Below are 22,428 nucleotides of genomic sequence, written 5' to 3'. Positions count from 1 at the left end.
CAGAGGCAGGCGGATTTCTGAGTTCAAGGCCAGCCTGGTCTACAAAGTGAGTTCCAGGACAGCCAGGACTATACAGAGAAACCCTGTCTTGGAAAAAAAAAAAATCTTTAACAGAAGTTGGCCAGAGGATGTAGGCTTGGTTGGTGGAGTGCTAGCCCAGCATTCAAGGACATAAAGAGGTGTGGTGGCATGTCCACACCTGGGTAATTCTAGCTACTAGAGACAGGGAAGAAATGCCATTTGATGTTTTAGTGTGTTTGCTTAGGTAGCCACAGATGACTCCCTCCCCTCCCCTCAGTGTTGGGTGTACACTGCTGTACCTGGATTGATGCAGTGGTGGGGATGCAACCAAGGGTTTAATGTTCATGCCTGCTAGTCAAGCACTCTATCAAGTGAGCCCCGTGCCCAGCCACAACACTGTCTATGCCCACAGTAAACAAGGGAGTTCAAGACCTTGACCAGGGGCTGGGCTGGGACAAACAGCTGGGCTCCATCCCTAGAACTGCTGAGAAGGAAGAAGGAAGGACAGGAAGCGGGGAGGGAGGAATAAAAGTATTCCAGCCTAGGGTAGAAAAGTGGTTAAAGAAGCAAACATAGTTGATGTGAGGACTTAAACCTTTTTGATTCGACCCAGGGCTTTATGCTATGCATTCTGGGTAAGCACTCCACCTCTGAGCTACAGACATCTGGGGGAGCGGGCTCTGTTCCTACTTGCCTGCTGTTTCTTTTGGGATTTCTTCCCTACCCTCCCTGGCTGGCATCAAATAACTTCCCCACCCTCACTGTGCCCTTCCTAGGGTTGGGACTACAGCTCAGGCTGGAGTTACTGCTTGTCTAGCTTGGGGTATAGCGTGGGAAGGTTAACTAGGCATAGTCAACTTTGCCTACTCTTCATTTACCTTTTGGAAGAAATCTCAGGCTTCCTCACAACCAAAGGTAGGTGTTCCATTGTCCAACTTGGGAGCAGTTACTCTCATGCCCCGCCCCCCTCCTTCCTGTCTCCAAGTCAGAGAAGTTGGGGCTAACTGGGGAGCCTTCTGTTTGCATTTGACCCCTGAGGTGGGAATGTATTGTGGGACAGGACTCTCAAGCCACAGATCTATATAGTAGCTGGTGACAGGATTAAGTTCTCTGAAGGACTCCAATTGGTAGGAGGAAATTAACTCCACATACTTGGTCACAAAGTTATCTTGTATTGAGTGTGAGCATACAGAAATATAATCTTTTTTTTTTTGTCTTATCTTGTTTTGTTTTTAGAGACAGCTTTTCTCTGTGGCTGTCTTGGAACTAGATTTGTAGATTCCTCTGCCTCTATCTCTCAAGCGCTGGGATTAAAGGCGTGTACCACCGCCGCTGCCACCACGTGCCTATCCATTTTTCCTATGCAGCAGCCCACGAGCCCGAGGGCGACTCATTGAATGGCGCATGCTCTCTCGAGTTTGTTAAATTTGGTCTGTGGGCTTTATGGTCTTCCTCATGTGTTGTAGGCATTTCCTTTTATTGCTCCCAACAGAGTGAGAACTGCTGGAGAAGAGGCCAGGCTAACCCAGGGCTGGTGCATAGTCAAGTAGCAGGCTTGCCTATTCCTTCCACCACTGGCCAGCACTCAGATTGCTTGGGAAGCTTTCTCTTGCCTTCTCTACAGCCTGACACCTCCTGCAGAAACGTCCTTAGACTCTAAAATCGAAAGGCGACTCTCATTTGCATGGTATTCCTTACTCGTCTTCAAGCAGTCAGTCGGGACACAGAAAACCAAACTAGCAAAGGATGAACTCAAGGTGGCATGAAACAGGGTGGGGTTCCCTGGAACAGGTCTTGCTGAATAGGGCAGTCCAGGTGGAGAGCAGATGTAGGCTGAGGACAAGCCAGAGCGAAGATGCAAGGCTGGACTGGAGCTATCTACCAGGGAGGGGCCCTATGGGTCAGGCCGGGAGTTTGGACTTTATCCTCAAGCAGTTAAGGTTTTTAGGTAGAGGAATGACATGATTTTTATTATTTTTATCTTTATTGCTTTTGTTTAAAGTTATACAAGTTGAATAGGGCTTCTTTTTTTTTTAATTTTAAAGTAACAATGCTAAGAAATTTGATCCTTTTAGAAAAACTGTGTTGACAATGGTATTGGAATGGAATACAAAATAGTTAGAGAGGAGTCAGGGAGGTTCTTAGAAACCAGGTCAACTGCAGGGAGACAGGGGATGGACTTGGCAGCTGGGAGGTATGAGGGGGAGAGTTAAGAGGAGATAAGGCTGAACACATAAGGTGTCTTCCAAAGTGCCTGGCGTTAGGAAGCCTTCACTGCAGCAGGCCTGCTGACCCACCCTTACCACTGAGAAACAAAATAGTATTTGAAATTATTATTTATTTATTTTTTTGAGAGAAGGCCTCACTATGTAGTTCTGGATGTCCTTGAACTCAGGAGTCCCACCTGACTTTGCCTCCCTAGGCAGAATTTAAGGATTAAGAATTTAATTTGCAAATTTACATTTATCTATTTGTGTGTGTGTGTTTCAGAGGGCAATTTGTGGGAATCAATTCAGTTCTTCCACGTGGAACTCGGGTTGTAAGGCTTGGCGGCAAGCACCTGCTGAGCCATCTTACTGGTGCGTATTTGAAATTTAAAAGGAAACAAAATGTCTACTACCTACATAGCTCCCATTCTTAGAAGCCCATACAGAGCCTGGTGAGAGCACTCAGGCCTTAAAAAGGAATGATTGAGCGAGTAGGGATGATAAGAGAGGACCAGTCACAAGCCTCGTTTTAGTAATTATGCACATACAGACTCTCAGCACACCAGGTGACTGTTAATCCCAGTGTAGTTCCCCCCTGGCCCTCTTAATGGCTTCTAGCCATTTCCTCTTGGGATCTGGCCAGCGGTAAGCTCAGGAAATGCTAAGTTTTAATTCTGGAATCAGTAAAGCATATTAGCAAAAGGAAAGCCACAAACAAAAACCAATCACGTTATGAATTTCAAAGCTGAGGGAAAAGAATCACAAGCCGGACTGTGGCTTGCTGGGGACAGAAGTCACTCCACTCATTTTGTGTGGGATGCTTGAGATGGGCCCTGGGCTCACCAGGATTTGCCTTCTTCTCTTTCTGTTTATTTCCAGAACCTCTGTCTGACCCAACTCTCAGCCCCTGCTCTGGCCAATCCTGACAAGGAAGATGCTCAGCCAGGATGCAGGCTCAGCACTTTGAGACTGGTGGATGTACTTAGAAACCTTCATCTAACCAGTGAGCTCTGCCCTTACCAGCTGCCCTTTATTCACTGTTCCTAGGCCCATAACTACTGATTTGCTGTTGCACTGCAGAATATTCTAGGACATTCAGATTTACATACATTTTTCTTCTGTCCTTTCTTGACAGGGTTTCTCTGTGTAGCCCTGGCTGGCCTCGAACTCAGAATGGCCTCCTGCCTCTGGAGATGAAGGCATCCACCATTCCCATTTTTCTGTTTTTTGTTTTTTAATGAGTGTGCTTTGTGTATGGGGAATGCACATGAACAAGGACCCCAGAAGACAGCCTCATCCCCAGGAACACCATCTCCTTCCTTTGAGGGAGGGTCTCTCATTGACCTCACCGACTGGGCTAGGCACCGAGCCCACGGGTTCTCTCATCTCTGCCTCCCAGGCAGGTACTGGGGATTTCAAGCAGACCACATAAAATGTGTTCTAGGAGCCAGGCGTGGTGGCGCACGCCTTTATAATCTCAGCACTCTGGAGGCAGAGGCAGGTGGATTTCTGAGTTCGAGGCCAGCCTGGTCTACAGAGTGAGTTCCAGGACAGCCAGGGCTATACAGAGAAACCCTGTCCCGGAAAAAAAAAAAAAAAAAACAAAAAGACCCCCCCCCCCAAAAAAAAATGTGTTCTAGGGTCAAAATCCTATTTATGAGGCAAACACACTACCAACTATTTTATTCTGCAGCCTCCTGGCCTCAAACTGACAAATTTCTCCTCCTAAAAGCTGGATTATACAGGTATGAGCCATCACGCCTGGTGCCTAGATTTTTTTTTTTAACCACCACACACTCAATGGAATGCTGGAAGCTTTCACACATCCCTCACAGCGATATCCTGTTAGCACTTCTGGGCAGACGTAGCTCAGCTGGTAGAGTGCTTACCCAACAGCTATCAGGCTTGGGGTTCAATCCTCAGCACTACACAAAGCAGACATGGCAAATGCCTAGAATCCCAGTAGGGATTAGAGACAGGAGGATCTGAAGGGCCAAGGTTAACCTCCCTGACACAGAGAGTTTGAGGGCTTGGGATACATCAGAGGTAGGAGTAGACTGTAGGATACCTATGAAGACATGTCCTTTTGTTTGTCCTAGGGACTGGGCCTGTTGCCTACTGCATGCAAGGCATGCCACTCTAGCACTGACTGGGCTATTCTCAGCCCTCCCTTTTGTGTCATTAGAGCTTCTCAGGATAGCAATACTCCACACTAGCTAGAGAGAGGGTTGGGTGGACTCCTGCGCCTTGGCTTCTGGGGTTAATCATTCACCTGGGGCTGGTTGCTCAGAAGGGAACCATGGGAATGCAGACTGCAAGACATCTGCCTACTTGGAAAAAAGCCCCAGGGTTGGCTCAGGAGACAGATAATACTTCACTCCACAGCCCTCATCCAGGCCCAGCAATCCTGCCCAGAGTCACACACATATCTATGTATGTGTTCACCTCCATTTCCTCAGACTGTAATTCTTGGAGTAGAAAAACAATAACCTGCTAGGCTATGGAATTCAAGTTTGGCCTGTTTAAAAAAAAAAAAAAAGTCAAGGATGTATTTTCCTAGCTAGGAGTTCTGGTTCCAATCCCAAACATCAAAACAAAAACCCATATTAAAAACAACAAAAACCCTGTAATTTTCTGAGGCAGGATCTCATGTAGCCTAGGCTTGACCTCGAGCTTGTTTGTTTTCAACAGAGTTTCTCTATGTAGCCCTGGATATTTTGGAGCTTACTGTGTAGACTAGGCTAGCCTGTCTCTGCTGCCCAAGTGCTGGGATTAAAGATGTTGGATAGAATGCCCAGCTGACCTCCAGATTTGCAATATTTTATTAATTATGTACTATAAGAGGTCCCCTGCAGCAGGTGTCAAAAGAGTTGGGAGCTGCCTGACCTGGGTGCTAGGAACCAAACTTAAGACTCTCGGAAAGGCAGGAGTGCTTTTTAGCCCTGAGCTATCTATCTATCCAGCTCCTCTGATCTCCAACTCTTTATCTTCCTGCCTTTAACACACTCAACTCTGGCTTCATCTGCCCAGAAGACAAATGTTTTCTTATGGAAAGTGCATTAGGATATTTATTCTTTTTTATCCCCTCTTGAAAGCCAGGTTATGTTTTTCTGTTAGGTTTAAGATTAGGACTCAGTGGTAAAACGTGGGCCTAGGATGTGCTCTGAGTTCAATGCCCTAATACAGCATTAACAGCAACAGAATTGATTACATGGAAAACAAAATCCAACATGGTTGTGGGGTAGAACTAAAACAAGCCAAAACCAAACCAAACCAAACCCCCTCATCACTGGCCGGAGACTTGGTTTGGTGGTAGAAAGCTTGTCTTGAGAGCACAAGGCTCTGAACACTATCTCCAGCGCCGCAAAACAAGTGTCTAACCCACTGAGTAGTAGGGAGAAAAACTTCCATCTTTGAATCTAGACTTAGGACTTCGCCAGGGACAGAACACTTTGTATTTCTTGTTGACTCGTTACAATCACATAGAAGCCTCTATAGTGTGAGGAGGGAGGGCATTTCTTCCCCATGCATGAGCAAACTTGACAAAAAACACTCTGATGCTCAGAACTTGTTTTGAACCCAGACAGACAGGAGAAAAGTCAGTACAAAGGAAACCAGTATCCTTCATAGTTGATACTTTTAGGGGATGGATTGATGGCTCACTGCAAAAGAGCTCGAAGAGGAAGCTTGAAGACCCGACCCTTGAGTTCAGATTTCACATAAAGTGTACACACCACACATATACATACTCAAACACCAAAGCAAACCCCAACAGCAAAAACAAACCAGCCAACCTCCATAGTCTAGACAATGGGGCCTGAATGGAGCAAATAGTGACTAGATCCAAAAGCTTCCTGCAGTCTTTAATCCCAAACTTGGGAAGCAAAGGCAGATGTATCTCTGAGTTAAGGCCAGCCTGGGCTACACAGAGCTCCAAGGACAGCCAAGCTACATAGAGACCCTGTGTCAAAAAGTAACGCACGCAAACTACCCGCCCACCGCCATCACTCTAACCCAGATACAACCTGGCCTTGGGCCAGGCAAGCTTGAGCTGTCATTTCTCATCAAGTAGTCAGCATCATTCAGTTACCCAAGTCTATCATTAACTTCTTTCTTCATGTCTTCCAGGCACAGTGCCTGACTTGTTTCATGGTAAACTATGTGGGAGGGTGGAACTCGGGCATTCCTGTTTCCTGATAAACATGCAACCAATATTAAGTTTGTCACTCTGAAATTCAATATAAGATAGTGCCTCTAATGCCAGCAGTTGGATCTTTAGTTCTAGGCCAGCCTTGTCTACACAGCAAGACCTCATCTCAAAAATGATCTAACACACATGAATGATACCAATAGGCAGGCATGCTAATGTGGAGGAGGTCTTCCCCAGGGAAGAATTCACCAACTGTTATTCAATACCAACTAGCCAGCCCTAAAAACATATATACAAGTAATATTATATGGACCAGGAAGATTGTTTTTTTATATTTAGGAACATATATACACATCTAACAACTATAGAGAGGCCATGAATTTGTATGAGAATAAGGAAAACATGGGAGGGGTTTGAAAGAGGAAAGGGAAAAAAATGATTTAATTATAAACAAAAAAATCAAAATGTAATTTTGTACATACTGTTCATCTCAGATGTGAAGATGTTCTTAATTTCCAGACTTGACTGGACACGCTCCTGATCAGTGTGGTTAAGTGTACTGATTTCAAACTCGTTCAGTAATTTTCCCACTCTGCTGTATGTGACAGTTCATGCCCTGCTCACATCTATTACCCAGCAGCCACGGCTATGTGAACTGAAAGGACTTGAAACAAAATCAGCACTCAAAGGAGTGACGGACAAGGCTCAGAGCGCCCACTACTCCCAGGCCCGCTTTACAGCACAGCTGATAGCCACGATAGAGAATGAGGAAGGGACAGAGAAGGCCTCTGCTAAGTGCCACACAGGCTTCACTAACACTGACCTTTTGTAAATCCTATGGACTGTGGTTTTAGCCCAGTGACAGAGCAATTGCTGGACCCAATGCTCCTTTAATGGGAAAAACCCCAAGACTAAGCAGCTAGCAAAAAGCTTAATAGCAAGTTCCAGTTTTATCGCAGTTTTGGCTTTTGACTATAAACTAAGAATCCTTTCTGAAGAGTGTTGGTGACCCTGCATCATAAATCCTGGGCTCAACCCTGAGCACAGACACACCTGCCCAGCAAATGCAGCTTCGCGCACGCGCGCGCACACATACAGAGCTCAAAATTCCACCATCAACAGAGACTTTCATTTTTATAGAAGAGAAGGGTTCACAAAAGTATGACATGGCTTCACAGAAGATAAGAGTCCAAACCAGTTGATGTCTGTATAAACTTTCAAGGTTTCCTCTCTAAATTCTCACCACATTCTCGCCACAACACTTTATATTGCAAGGTGGTTCCCACAGTGTCTTAAGGCTAACAGCATCAGGGGATCTCAGCTCAAGATGTGATCTTAAAATCCTTCCCTGCTTGTCTTAACAAAAGGAGAAAAATCAACATAAAATGAGCCATATGTACGAGTCAAGGTATATAAATGGATGATTCAATATTAGAAAGGTTAAAATAAAATAAAAATTAGTAAGAATGAAGACAAAATAACATGTCTCACAAATAAACATGCAGAAGAACTGTTTTCTAAAAATAAAATAAATGTTTTATTTGGAAAAAGTCAGCTTCTTACACAAGGTTTTAAATCTATATTCACCCTGTCAATTACAATGGTATTTTAAACACATTGAGTACAATTCAGTGTCATATGTCTTATTTTTTTCTGCCTCTATTCAGAAAACATCAGGTTAAAAAAAAAAAAACAAAACAAAAAACCAAAACACTGTAGTTCCAATCTGGTCCATCTTTCCTCTTATCCTTACACTGAACCCATTTTTCTACATTTCAGGTGAGTGAAAGGGTCATGAAAGTTAAGGTGTGGAGGTAAGACTATGTCAAATAATCGTAAGCATGATACAAGTTCTCAGCAAACTTCCTCCCATTTTATCTTTATTGGCTTCCCTGAGGCCAAACACTGACCCTCTTGGTTTTGCAAATACTGAAAAACAATGTAAAAAAACAAAAGCACATACATTCAGTCTGTACTGAATCATCTCACATACAGCTCTAAACTAGTAGTAGTATAAATGGAACTATCAAAAATCAAGAGAAAAGGTTTCAGGGGTCAAGGAGAAGGATTCCAGGGTGCCTGTGGGTTGTGGCTCAGTGGTACAGCATGTACTTAGCATGCTTATGGCCCTGGGTTCAAATCTAAGAACCAAGACCTCAAAGCCCCTCAAACCCACACACACGAAGACTCTCACACCGTAACTAAGGTTTGGAGAAACCTACACTGAATTCAGCTGATGCTTGAAATACTGTATACACTAAATCAGTCGTGTTAAAGAATTGTTCTGTAGATGTTAATACTAACCTTTTGCAGTTGATTTCAGTGTCTCTGAATAGGCGCAAAGGTGACAGTTTAGTGATAACACTTCAGCACGAGGCTGTAGTAAGCATTTGAGAAGTGCCCAGCAGGTGACAGGCTGTGGCTGGAACTGCCAAGACGTTCCCAAATTTTTATGTTTCAAATTTCTTAAATATATACCTAGCAGGTGGATATGCCAGGCAACTATAATGCTAGAAAAATACTTTAGTCAGTATTTTATAAACCTGCGACTTTTAACCAATACCTCTATTCATAAATGTTCCAGTAACAATGTCTGACAAAGCATTACAAACAACAACAAAACAAGATTAAGGTTAGTTACCTCAAGCAAGCTAGTTGTTATTTTTCCTTTTAAAATGACATTTAAAACAGATGAATTCAGCAGAATGGTTTAAAAGTTAAGGCTCTCTAAAGAGTTCTAAAAACTAAAACTTAAGGCACATATTATAATCTTCATGACACTGTTAAAAGCTAAGATTAAAACAAAACAAACAAACAAAAAGAAATCACTACTTCTTTCCCATATCCTTTGCCAACCACTCCCTACCTAAAGCATAGTATATTTTAAATTCAGGCATTGGTAAGGAGTGAAAAAAAAAAAAAAATTCCACCAATGAACACCTGGTAGGTTTTCCACACAAATGTCCACTGTCTGCACTGAGCACCACTGGTAGACTAGAGGCCAGCAGGATGGTTTCGGATGTCTTGGGTCACATGCTGCTCTCTCCAGGCTTCACAGGTCAGACAGGACTCTCCTCCTCTGTGGGGTCCCCGGAGCTGTTCTGCTGCGGCGACTGTGCTGCTTTCATTGTCTCCTTTGGCTTCTCATCGACATCGGTGCTGGCCTCGTCCTCTTTTCCTTCCCTTTTCTGCTTCTCCTCCGCTTTCTGTTCTTTGGCAAGAAGTCGATAGTTGATGCCCATGCCAATGAAGAGATAGATACCCGCGATGATGAGGATCACGCCACAAGCCCAGTACGTGTATTTGTAGTCTCCATACATGTCATTGAGGCGGCCTAAGATGCAGAAGACAAGGCTATGTGGGTAAGAGCAAGCAAGGACACCTCTCCTAAAGTGCAAAGATCTACTCAGAAAGATGCAGAGCAACTTTCAAAGAGCCCACAACACCTAAGGACCAAAAATGAACTGCAAGGTTTTCTATTTATAGTGTTCCTGATTTTGACTGGCCTTGTATTTTCTATTTTCAAATTGGCGACAATTAACTCTTGGCAAATCTCAATGATAAAAGTCAGAGATCACAATCCACTTTCTCACTGCACAAAGGGTAAACTGTAATTCAAAGGAAGTTTGAGTGTCCAAGGCCACACAGATCCACTTCAGTCATCAAGGCCAAAGTTCTTTATCAGCATTTCCGGAGAACACTGCTCTGTAGCCAAACAGCACACTCTCAGCACCGAATCTACAATGTATCTCCAGCAGTTACAGAAATCCAAGTACAGCAACAGTAAGTGTCTGCTTCGGGTCACAGCACTAGTAAGGGAACACAGGGTCTGAGTTGAGGCCTGCACCTGCTACCTCGGTGCAGTGCTAGGGAAGCCTCTCTACTGTTTTGACACCAAATGAATTTGGAAAATGGCTCATCACACACATCCTCTTCCAAACGCTTGTGTGGTTTGACAGTAATGATGTCGCTTGACCAATCTGAAAGGAACTCTATACGGCTATTTTACAACCTGACAAGTGGTACAGGGAAAGGTCTGGGATCAGAACAAGGGCGTGGAGACGAGTGAAGAAGTGAGGCATGCTGCTTCTTCTGAAGCTGGGACAGCAGGAAGATGGACTGGTCAAGGAAAAGAAGATGGGGAAGATCCAGGCCAAACAGCCATTGCAAAGCATAGGGGTGTGAGCAAGAAAGCAAGAGTTGGATCTTAGGGCAGAGAGCAAGAAGGCAGGGTAGGAAACAGGTTGGATAGACAGATGGGGCCAAGCTCTGTAGAGCCTTGGAGGCCATATTAGGGAATGAGCCACTCCAAAACAGGAGTTTGTAGAAGAGTGGCAGACATGGTAAAGAAAGGGGCAGATTAGAAAGAGTGGGGGTGAAAACTGGTATGAACTGGCAGTTCACCAGGGAGAGCAGGAAGGAGTACTATCAAAGCATCTGTAAGTCTGGTGGCATGTGCCTGTAATGGCAGCAGTTGAGGGGAGGACCCGGAAGGGTCAGGAGGTCCTGGCAATCATAAGAATTTTAAGGTAAGTTGGTTAAAATCTTATCTATAAATTAATCACCACAAATATCTAAAAGGAGGTTGAGACATTTGGGAGGATCTTGTTGTGCAGGCCAATGCTGATCCTGAACTCGCCTGAGCGCCTAAGTGCTGGAGTAACAGGTGTGCGCCATCAGTCCAACATGGGATTTTTTAAAAAGTTTAAGCCAGGTAGTGGGGGTGCATGTCTCTAATCTCAGCGCTTGGGAGGCAGAAGGATCTTGGAGTTTGGGACCAGTTTGGTCTATAGAGTTCTAGGACAGCCAGAGAGCTACACATAAACTTTGCTTTGGAAAACCAAACCAAAACAAAAAAACCCAAATAAAAACCAAACACTACCCCCCCACTAAAAACCCTAAAACATTCAAAGATCAAGTTTAGTAACCCAAGCTCTCAAATTATATAATGACTCATAAACTAAAGTAACTGAACAGAATTATCCATGGAACTGCTACTAAAATAACCCTAAGCTTTGTGAGTCCAAGATGCACAGGGGCTGGACGGTGGCTGGTACACTTGATGCCATGAAGAGGACGTCTTCCGCCTGACTGACTACTGCTGAAAGGTGCACTATTACTAAAGCTCAGCGCTCAACTCTGCTTTAAAGGCAGAGATGCTTTTCACACACAGTTTTATAACCAGATCAGAACCAAAAATGTAGGGAGACATACTATACCTAAAAGTGGTGGCCCTAGGAGGACAGGGCAGCATTCCACAATGGTCACCAAGCCCACAGCACTGGAGAACCTCTGGGGTCCAATGAGGTCCATCAATGTTTCAAATAATACAGAGCTGAGCCAACCAAAGGCAAATCCAAAGACTCCGGCGTAGACACAGAACCCAACGTAGGTTGTAGACAAAGGGGCAAGCAAATGGCACACTCCATTTGCAACAACAGAAGCAGCAAAAAAGTACTGGATCCGAGGTCTGATCCACTTGGTGTTAGCGGCAAGTCCCATGGACGGTCTGGCTACCATATCAACAAAAGCCAAAATGGAAAGAAGGAAGGCTGATTTCTCACTGGAAAAATCCTTACTCTTACCATAACTACTAAGAAAGACCAAAGGGGTAAAGAGTCCAAAAAACATGACCACATTTCCAGACAGGTACAGTAAAAAGCCCCTATGGGTGAACAGGGACAAGTCCAGGAATTTGTTAATTGTTTGGAAGACTGACAGCTTTTCTCCTTTGGGACTTCCTCCAATGAGATCTGTATTTGCATCAGATTTTCCAGATTCCTGTAGAGATTCTTTGGACTTGAGTTTTTCTAGCTTGCCTTGCTCAGGCCCTATTGGTCTCATCAGGGATCCAGCTACACAACAATTTAGGAGGAGGCCCCCAAGAATTAGGAAGCTTCCTCTCCAGTCAAAAATATCAAAGAAAGCCTGATTAAGTGGAGCCAGGGTAGAGAGGAACACAGGGCTGCCTGCCATGGCCAGTCCGTTGGCCAGTGGTCGCTTCTTGTAGAAATACTTGCCAATCATAGTCAGAGCTGGGTTCAAGTTGAAAGCAAGCCCAAGACCTAGGGAAAGGAGCAGAGATAGCACACACTGTCATAAACAGAAGTATCTCTTCAATTACTTACTAAGCAAAGACATTAGAGTAAGTGGGGCTAAAGAGATGGGCTAAGCAGTGGCTAAGGCATGTATTCCTCTTGCAGTGTCCATACTAGGAAGCTTACAGCTACCTTGTAACTCCAGACCCAGGAAATGCGGTGCTGGTGACCTGGCTAAACCTGTCTCCTAGATCCAGATCCAGCTATATACTATAAACCCTGTCTTGATACAGTTACGTACAGTTAACCCTGCGTCCTTTTCAACTGTATAAAATAACCATGCTGAGATTTCTAGAATTGCCTATCTGATCCCAGCTTTCCTCTCTATGTACTGTGTCCTTCCTTCATTCCCTCACTGCCCCAGTAAGATCAACTCCTGGAGCTGGGCTAGATGTGGCAAACTTTGTTCTGTCTCAAATATTGAATGACATTAATAAACGCTATTCATAATACATAGTTAACTGAAAAAAAAAAAGACAAAATACACTCATCCTCTTTGGTCTAAACAAGCAAACAAAAAAAGGTTAGTTTTGTACACTGAAGAAAATATATGGCAGCCCATACATTTGAACGTTATAATATTCAACAGCTCATTTTCCTAATTTGATGACTAAATAAAAACTGAGAAGACCCTTAACCTTCAGAAGTGAAGCATGAAGCATGCACCATGTCCTATTATAATAAAAGCCTATTCCTGGGAAAAGGAGGTAAGGGGAGAACAGCCAATGACCACCCTTCCATGAATTACCATCCCTAGCTGTCCTGGAATTCATTCTGTAGGCCAGGCTGGCTCTGCCTGCCTCTGCTTCCCAAGTGCTGGCATTACATGTGCCACCTGCCCCGCTATCACTGTCTATTCTTAAAATGATGCAATTGTCTCTTAAATTAAATTAGCAATAGCTACATATTATATGGCAGTAGTTTATTCTGTTTAATCCTGCCCGACATGGTGCAAGGGCAGGCATAGGCAGATAAATCTGAGTTTGAGGCCAGCCTGGTTTACATAGCAAGTTTCTGCCCAGCCAAGGCTACACAGTTGACCCTGTCTTCCAAACAATTTTATGTGTGTATGTGCATGCCCATGCCATGGTGTGAGAGAGGAGGGCTGCCCCTACCAGATTTGGTTCATTCCTTACACCATGGGGTCAGGCTTCCTTTACCCTCTGAGCCACCTTACTAGTAGTACTCACTGAGCAGCTCTCTAAAATGACAACTGCAGAATCAAACAGTGACAATAAATAAATAAATATAAAATGAATCAGTAGCCACTCACCTCCAATAACCCCAATGCACAAGTAAAGTTCCTGCACCGTGTTACAGAAAGAAGCTGCGATCAAGCCACAACCAGACAGACAACCACCAGCGATCATTACTGGACGGCTGCCGTATTTATTCACCAAGATACTGCTGATAGGACCTAGGAGAGAACCAAAAATGCAGTAGTACAAATTCCCACATTTGTAAAAGAAAGGCTAAATGCCAAGGTAGATCATTTCAACTAGGAAACTAATAAGCCCATCGCCATGGTTCACAAGCCTGGCAGCTGCATTTTATGCTACTGTATGAGGCACAGCTTCAAACTCTAACAAACATTTTCTGCTGGTTACAAAATGAAGTATTAAACTCATTTATTTGGAAATTTAAAAAATTGAATTTCACACTTTAAAGATATGGACTTGAGGAACAAATGACTGCTTACAGGACACTGGAAGCTGCCAGGTTACAGCGGATCCTGGATGACTGGGTTCCATCCTCACATGGTAGGGGGGAAAATCATGTTAAAACTCAACCCAAAAGCAAGAGTACTGAGTAGCAAGAGGCAAGATCTTTAGGACATAATTAGGTCAGAGCCTCATGAGTTTATCAAGCATCTTTCTGAAAGAGGGCTGAGGAATATATCTTTCCTCCTTCCAAGTGAGGCAGCTAACAACTCAAGGAACAGGCCCTTACCAGAGGCCTGATGAATGAAAGTCGCTAGTTCCTGACATCACAGGTCACTTGGAAACTAAGTTTACAGTCTGTATAGGACATTGATTGAATATCTTGTTAAATATCTCACAAGACAACATGGAACACTGCCAACCTGGCTAAACAAAAATACTTTGACCCAGAATTCCTCAAGTTTTATGGTAGGTTTAACTTTCATGTTTAATTGTGGTTTGACATCTCTAGGTAAAATAAACACGTTTTAAATAAGCAATTTACTTTCTACATAGCCTCCACACCATGCCAAAGAAAACAAAAAGGAAAAAAGATACAATTCAAGTTTAAGTGCAGTCAAAATGCCTTTAGAGCCCACAACATCACAGGAACAAGTGAAGATTTTATTTAGCTGGTCTCTTGGGTGTGCACATGCATATGAGGATGCGAGCCAAAAGGGGGGAGGGGTTATCCTCACCTCTCTGCTTGTGGGACAAGCCTAGTCCTAAAATTAAAAATTTTACCTGAGACTTTGAACTATACTAATTCCAGACATTTGAGTAACTTTTTAAAATCTTGCAACTCAATATTTAAAATGTTTACTTTTCAAGTATCTGGCAGAGAGCAAGAGAAATGAAGTTTGCACTTCATTTCTGCTCCAAAAAGCCACAATGGGATAAGGGTGTAAGAGCTGCCAGTGTTGTCAGAGATGAAAAGCACGCTTAATACAACACTTCAGGAAGTAACACTGAGCAAAAGAGTAAAATGTCCAGACTCTGGCTGCCCAACGTAAGTCAGAGGAGCGGTGGGTACTCACCTCCAGCATACATGACAGCCAACATGATAGATGATATCCATGACACTTCACTGGTCGTTGCACTGAATATAACTTCAATCTCTTTAAAGAAGACAGTGATGGATTTGGGAAATGCATAGGAGAAGCCAATAGAAATGAAGGCTCCGACTAACACTGCCCACCCCCAGCCTCCATCTGGAGGGGTGTATCCCACTGGCCCTCCAATCGCAGGTGGCATTTTAAGTGTAGATGAATTCCAAGATGCAGCGCAAATCTAGTATCTGAAGGATATGAAGTAGAAAAAACTTATGTCAGCAACAAAACAACCTCCACAAATCCCTTTTCTGCACTAAAGGCCTTTCAACAAACAGAATGACCAAGTATCTTGTTGGGTTTTGTTTCAGTCAAGGGAAGGATACATAGTGAGACCCTATCTCCAAAGTGGGGGGCAAGGGGAGCAACAAACCTCTCACCCTACAACTCCAATGGAGTGATTACTCTTATGTTTTGGTTTCCAATCTTTTGTTTCTTTGTAGTTTATTCTATGTGATTTTTTAAAAAAATGGTTCTCTTGTTATCAGTGTTGGGTGATACTTTGTGGAAAATAAACACCACGTACTGTAAAGTGGCCAGTTTTCACAACCAAGCAAAACAAATTTCTGTCAATAAATTACATGTCAATTGTGATAACCATCTCAATTCTAACTAAGAAATCAGCAAAGCAGGAGTTTTGACTGGCCATATGGGAGAAGGTCTTTTTTTTTTAAAGGTCCAAGATCTTTTTTAAAAATTGGTTGCCTTAAGAGGATCACATGCAGCCCAGGCTGACTTCAAACTTCTGGTTTGAGGCTGGCCTCGAACTCCTGGTTCTGCTTCTACCTTCCAAGTGCTGGGATTATAGGGATTTTAAAAAACATACCCAGTTTTGTTATCAGTGTACAACATACTGAGTGTCACTAACATTTGCTCAGATTGCACCCCATTCTTGTGTCAGTCAGTCTGCCCCCTTTTTCCCAATCTCCATTCCACCTCCCTGTTTTATGTACACGTGTACTTTGTCTAAGAGAGAAGACATGAGAGCTGCTTTTCCTTCCTTCTCTCACTCCAGAAACCTCTCTGATTTCTGACAAAGGGTTCTCCCTAGATCTATGTAGTTACAAATTCTTCCTTCCTTTGGGGACCCAGCTTTTCATTGCAAGGGACAGTGAACCCCAGCACAATACAGGATGAGTAAACTGTACACTTCTGCAGTAATAGGGGTAAGTCGACAAAGACCTCAGGTACCCAGGTTCTTAGAAAATATGGCTTTTTACCATATTTAGTTCTATCTAAATATTAAGGACCTGGATCAATTTTTTACAAACATAGCCTGGGGGTGGGGTATGGGGATCTGTTGTAGGAAATTTCATTCAGGCCAGATAAAAACATCTTTACAAGCCAAGGTTTCTTAAAAATTGTACCTGACTGAATAAAAAAAAGCTACTTAACATAGGTGTGCTGGTGGATTTAAATCTGCGAGGTTCAAGTGCTCCAGGCACCCATCCTCTCTCTCCTTTATCTGAGCATAAAGCCACTGCTCTACGTTTTCCAAGGAACTACTAAAAGGATCTCAGGAGTATTTACATACACGAAAAACACCTACATGCAGGCAGCAGTGAGTGTCTAACACATCAAGCCCTGACTAGAACAGCAATACGTGCTGGACGTGATTAAACTTTGTGCTTAGCTGCCAGCTATGGTTTGTCCCAATTAAAAGGCAGCTCTAATTTTCAGTCACGAAGACTTGCCTCATCAAGTTAATAAAAGCTTTTCTACAGAATCTAGATTTTCAACTTTTAAGTAGCTTTAGGAAGATTCACAAGTAAATCAATGTCAAAATAGGTTTTTTGGGGGGTAGGGGTGGGAGGAGGCAGAACAGCAAACATTTAAAAATTTCATAAACAGATTCAATACAATTCTACCATCACCTGACAAATAACTGTTACAATTAACATAAAATTCTGATTAAAAGTCTCCATTTATACCAGCATTTCTTCTTACACAGAAGGCCTTATCCCAAAAGAAAATTATTGGACTAGAACCTTTGCCTGTAGTTCAATAAAAGGGAACACTATAAACTTCACATGTTAAAGTCCCGAGGCTGAATGATAGAACAAAAGTTTTAAGATTTTAATCTTATAGTGTGCAGCAGCCCCACAGTTTAAACGTTACTGCCTTAAAGTAACAGGAGGGTAAAAAACAAGTGACTGAATGGTAAGATGTGCCTTCTAAAAGCTAAGCATAGTGTGGCATACCTGCCCTCGGGGTGGGAGAGCAGAGGCAGGAAGATCTTCTGCATTCCGAGACCATCTACGTGAGACTCTATCCCCCAAACCCAACACACACAAAAATTACACCAGTGCTTAGAGACATAGCTCAGTAGTTAAAAACACATACTATTCTTGCAAAGGGCCTCAGTTCAGTTGCCAGCACCCACTTTGGGTGGTTCATAAGCACCAGGCTCTCCAGCTCTGAGGACACCCACCATCACATGCACATTCTCCCACACAAACACAGGGGTTGGGGGCGGGGGCGGGGGAAGAATGCATTATATTATCAAGCCAATGTTGTACTCCAGCCCCCATTCCCTGGATTCTCTCCCGAAGTTACAAAAGTCCTAGGAAACTATTAATTTCCCTGTACTCTCATACTACTTCCTAAAGGGAACAGCAAGCATGCTGTGAATGTAAAAGATATAGAATGTATCTAAAGCTCAATGTACATTACTAAGCATAAACTAGTTTCTGGCTTCAAATTCAGACACTCAGATCCCTAAGATTGATTTAGCATGGTAACCTCCTGTTTAACTGTTCTGATCTAGCTTCTTGTTGTACAAAGTGGCCCCAGAGACAGAGAGAGAGAGAGAGAGAGAGAGAGAGAGAGAATGAATGAATTAAGCTGGAAGTGTATCTCATTAGCAGAATGCACAGGGCCTTGGGTTTAATCCCAAGCAGTTACTGCCCCTAATCCCCAACCAAAAAAACAAAAAAACAAAAAAACCAACAACAACAACAACAACAAAAAAAAAAACCCCAGGGTTTGGGGAGAAACATCTATGAAAAGTAGACGACTCCTGGACCGGAGTAACAAAACACTCATCAATCACAATTAGATAATCTTAATCATACTGCATAAAGAAACACCACACAAAATGTAAGCGTGCCTCTACAAACTTCTACTTGCTTCTGCCTGGTGAGTTGCAGGACTGAAACCATGCCCCACCATGCCCAGCTGACACTGTTTTAGGACTCTACAAGCTTGGTGGGCAAAGGAACTTCTGCAAACAAGTCTGGCCATCTCAGTTTGACTCCTGGAATCTTCAACAAGCTGACTCCAAAGTTGTCCTCTTTTCCACATGAATGTCACAGCATACATGCCTGCATATATATACATCATGCACACAGTCATACAGTAATTTAGGCCTAAATAAGAAAAGACAGGACTGGTGAGATGGCTCAGGGGTTAAGAGCACTGACTGATCTTCTGGAGGTCCTGAGTTCAAATCCCAGTAACCACATGGTGGCTCACAACCACCCATAATGAGATCTGAAGACAGCTACAGTGTACTTACATATAATAAATAAATAAAATCTTAAAAAAAGAAAAGACAATTCTGTCATTTGTGACATGGATGGACCTCAAGGACACTTGCTGAGTAAAATAAACCAGCTCCAGAAAGAGAAATACTGTACTTTTATGTGTCAGTTCAAGTGTGATACTGCTCTACATTGTGTTTCTTTTTTCTTTCTTTCTTTTGTTTTTTTGTAAAAGACTTTTTGCTAAATACACTGAACACTAACTAGGCAAGCACTCACCAACTGAACTGAACTACATCATGCCCAGCCTTTAAATAGCCTTCCTAATTACTGATGATTTAAACCTCACACTATGTTGTCATTAAAATAATTACTGGGTTTTTATTAGAAATATACAATTTCCAAATGAGTACCTGATTTCCCTCAAATTAGAGTAATTATTAAACCACTTGGTTCCCTTCTACTCAACTAAGGTTTCTAAGTGACAGAGAGCTAAGAGTAAGTACTATAGTATACTCAGAAGAGGCTGAAGGAAGGATGTGTGCTTCTAATCTGCAAGAATTTCAAGGCTGATGTTCAATGACCTCTTTAGAGGTTCTTCCAACTGAGCTGTTGAATAGAATATTTCAATGAATGTGAAGTATATTTGCTGATGTGAACCTACTGGAAACAGGGCCAGAAAACCCAAGTCAAATTAAGACACTCATTTAATTGGTGGTACTTACACTTTCTAATTGAAAAATATTCTGTTTGAATTTGTGACTTAACCTGTGGCATTATGATTACATAATCCTATGACACGATCTCTCTGCTGTGTGTCTTTATAGGTCTGGCTAGCCTCACTCTCACAGGGGAACAGGAGTAACGCTCGCTTCCCCTGAGGGGTGTCAGATTCTTGCAGCACTTTGGCAATCCCTGTGGAACTCATCAGAACACACTTTTAAACTGGGTATGGCAGGGCACACCTGTAATCCCAGTCTCTGGAGGCTAGAGGAGGAGGAGGAATTGTAATCTTCATAGTGAGTTCAAGACCAGTCTAGGCTACAAAAAACTTTAAAAACAAAACAAAAAACAAGAGCAAATGTATATATGCATAAGAAAAATCAAAATTATATCTGTCAAAACATTTTTTAAAGGATTTTTATTTATTTATCATATGTAAGTACACTGTAGCTGTCTTCAGACATTCCAGAAGAGGGCGTCAGATCTCATTACGGATGGTTGTGAGCCACCATGTGGTTGCTGGGATTTGAACTCAGGACCTTTGGAAGAGCAGCCAGTACTCTTACCCGCTGAGCCATCTCACCAGCCCCCAGTCAAAACATTTTTAATTGGACATTGTTAAGTGCTAGTGGTGATTTTGAAATGGTGCCAATTTCAATCTGTGTCTAACAGCTGATAAAGTCTGAGATTTACTAGTTTCAAAGTTGCAGGCACTAACACAACAACCCTACACCCGTAGTTGTGATTCCAACAAATTTACAAACTCTACTGAACTCCACACACCTTAGAGATTAATCTTGCACACTGGTAAGTTTAAAATCTCTAATAAGATGAAAAAATAAATAAAAAGCCCTTCCTACATGAAAATAAAAGAGAAAACTAAGTAAAAACATTGCTTTGGTTCTCAAACCCCAGTAACTGAACTGGCAAGATGACTCAGCAAGTAATGCACTTGCCACTGTGCCTGACAACCAGTTTGATCTCAGGGACCCACATGGTGAGAATCAACTCTTGCAAGTTGTCCTCTTTGCTCCACAGGAATCCAAAAAGAAAACCTAGCTGGATGGTGGTGGTTGGTAGGCAGAGGCAGGCTGACCTCAGATTTTGAGGCCAGCCTGGTCTATAGAGTGAGTTTCAGGATAGCCAGAGCAACACGAAGAATACTTAAAAAAAAAAAAAAAGAAAGAAAGAAAAGAAAGACCTTTACTCTCCAAGATAGTTTACAAACAACAGTGTGATTTTCTTCAATTTTTAAAATGTATTCAAAGAGAAAGACTGTCCCTGTGTAAAGGTGTGTGTGGACAGCACTCCTGTGGAGGTCAGAGGAAAACTATCCTGAGTCGGGTTCTCTCCTGCCACCTTGTGGACCCAGGAGTATAATGCAAGCGGTCAGGCCTGCAAAGAACTACCTCTACCAACCGACTAAAGGTTCCATTCATTCTATTATGTACTGGGTTCTATCCTGTTATGATTTGAAAGCATATGTTCCTCACAGGTTCATATATCTGAACACTAAGTCACTAGCTGGTGGCAGTGTTTGGGGAAGTTGAGGACCTTTAGGAGATAACACCTAGTTAGGAGTGTGTCCTAGAGGCAGGTGTGGAGGGGTATAGTGTAGCTCTGCTTCCTGATTGGCCAGATGTGAGCAAGCAGCCTTATGCAGCTGCCGGTTTCCTGCTGCCATGCCTTCCTCACTCTCATGTGATACTCAAACCCTGGGCTGAAAGAAAGCCTGCCTCCCTCAAGTTGCTTCTTGGAGGTATCTTGGTCACAACTATGAGGAAAGTAACCAATACATATCTCCAACATCCCAAACCCACAAACGACCACCACCAACCACCAGAGGCAAAACAGAAGCATGGAAAAGATTTGCTTTTCAACCAATGATCAGTTATGCAACTTACAATACCAGAACATTTTAAAGTTCTTTTCTCTACAAAGGCTAATTCTGTCAAATCAAATTGAACAATATTATGGGCTGTAATTAGCAACAGGGTAGTAGTGTGACAATAAACAGAACTGGGTCCTGTTCGCTATTTATGGTCAGTGATATCCTTCAAAGGCTGAGCCTTCATTACTTGGTGAAGTGAGCTAGCTCATTCTGGGACTGTGAGTGTTGAGCTTTGAAACTCCTTTTTGTATGATACTAGGGCTCACTCTTACAGTAGATCCCTTACAGTAGATTATCTACTGTAAGATCTACGACCCGTCACCATTCCTCCAAAAAAAAAAAAAATTAAAGCAGAGGGAAGAAAATGCCACGTGGTTAAGACAAATTAAAGAACACACAGAATTTAAAAGATTGTAATTATGTAGGCCTGGTTGTCCTTGAACTCGCTATGAAGAACATGCTGGCCTCAAACTCACAGATCTACCGGCCCCCACCTCTTGAGTGGTTTTGATTAGGGAGATGACCAGAAACTGTTAGAGTGGTGTAGAAGGAAGATGATGACAATCACAGAAGGAAGTCAAAGGCTGTAGCTTAGTCAGAATACTTGCCTAGCACATGTGGTGGCTCTAGGTTTGTCCTTAGGAGCACACAAACCAGGTATGGTGACTTAGACAATCCTTCAGATACATAGGTTATTTGAATCCAGCTTAGGCCACATGAGATTCTCTCTGACAACAATAATAATACCACTGAATTAATCACAAAACAATCTAAACTGGGTAACAGTTAGTTTAGGTAACAGTAATGGAAGAGAGTCAGAGAGGCAAAGATGATGTGGAAGCTACCTGTGCATAGGAGAAGTAGGTCTACCAGGGGAAGTACTAAGATGATGTACGAGTATTTAAGCATGGCTACCTGGAAGAACAGTGGAATCACAAGATTAGGGTTCCAGGGTGAAGAAGTAGAAAACAGAATAAGTATTAGATTAAACTTAAATGCCTCAGAGGTAACTGAAAAAGGTAGATCAAGGCTCCACTGCTTAAAAAC

The 22,428-nt window shown here is 42.8% G+C and overlaps 1 protein-coding gene across 1 annotated transcript in view; it reads right to left on the bottom strand.

Annotated features, from left to right (window-relative positions):
- Positions 1-7,889: 7,889 nt before the first annotated feature.
- The window catches only part of Slc16a1 (solute carrier family 16 member 1), an 18,473-nt gene continuing 3,934 nt past the window's right edge, over positions 7,890-22,428 (bottom strand). The window contains exons 2-5 of the mRNA XM_021158419.2: positions 15,214-15,473; positions 13,750-13,893; positions 11,598-12,443; positions 7,890-9,712 (exon numbers count right to left, since the gene is read on the bottom strand). Of these exons, the coding sequence (XP_021014078.1) occupies positions 9,438-9,712; positions 11,598-12,443; positions 13,750-13,893; positions 15,214-15,430 (1,482 nt within the window). The 5' untranslated portion in view covers positions 15,431-15,473 and the 3' untranslated portion in view covers positions 7,890-9,437. The remainder of the gene's footprint in view (positions 9,713-11,597; positions 12,444-13,749; positions 13,894-15,213; positions 15,474-22,428) is intronic.

Source organism: Mus caroli, chromosome 3, assembly GCF_900094665.2.
Source record: "Mus caroli chromosome 3, CAROLI_EIJ_v1.1, whole genome shotgun sequence".
NCBI classification, from domain to species: domain Eukaryota; kingdom Metazoa; phylum Chordata; class Mammalia; order Rodentia; family Muridae; genus Mus; species Mus caroli.
This window is presented reverse-complemented; position numbering and strand designations above follow the sequence as displayed.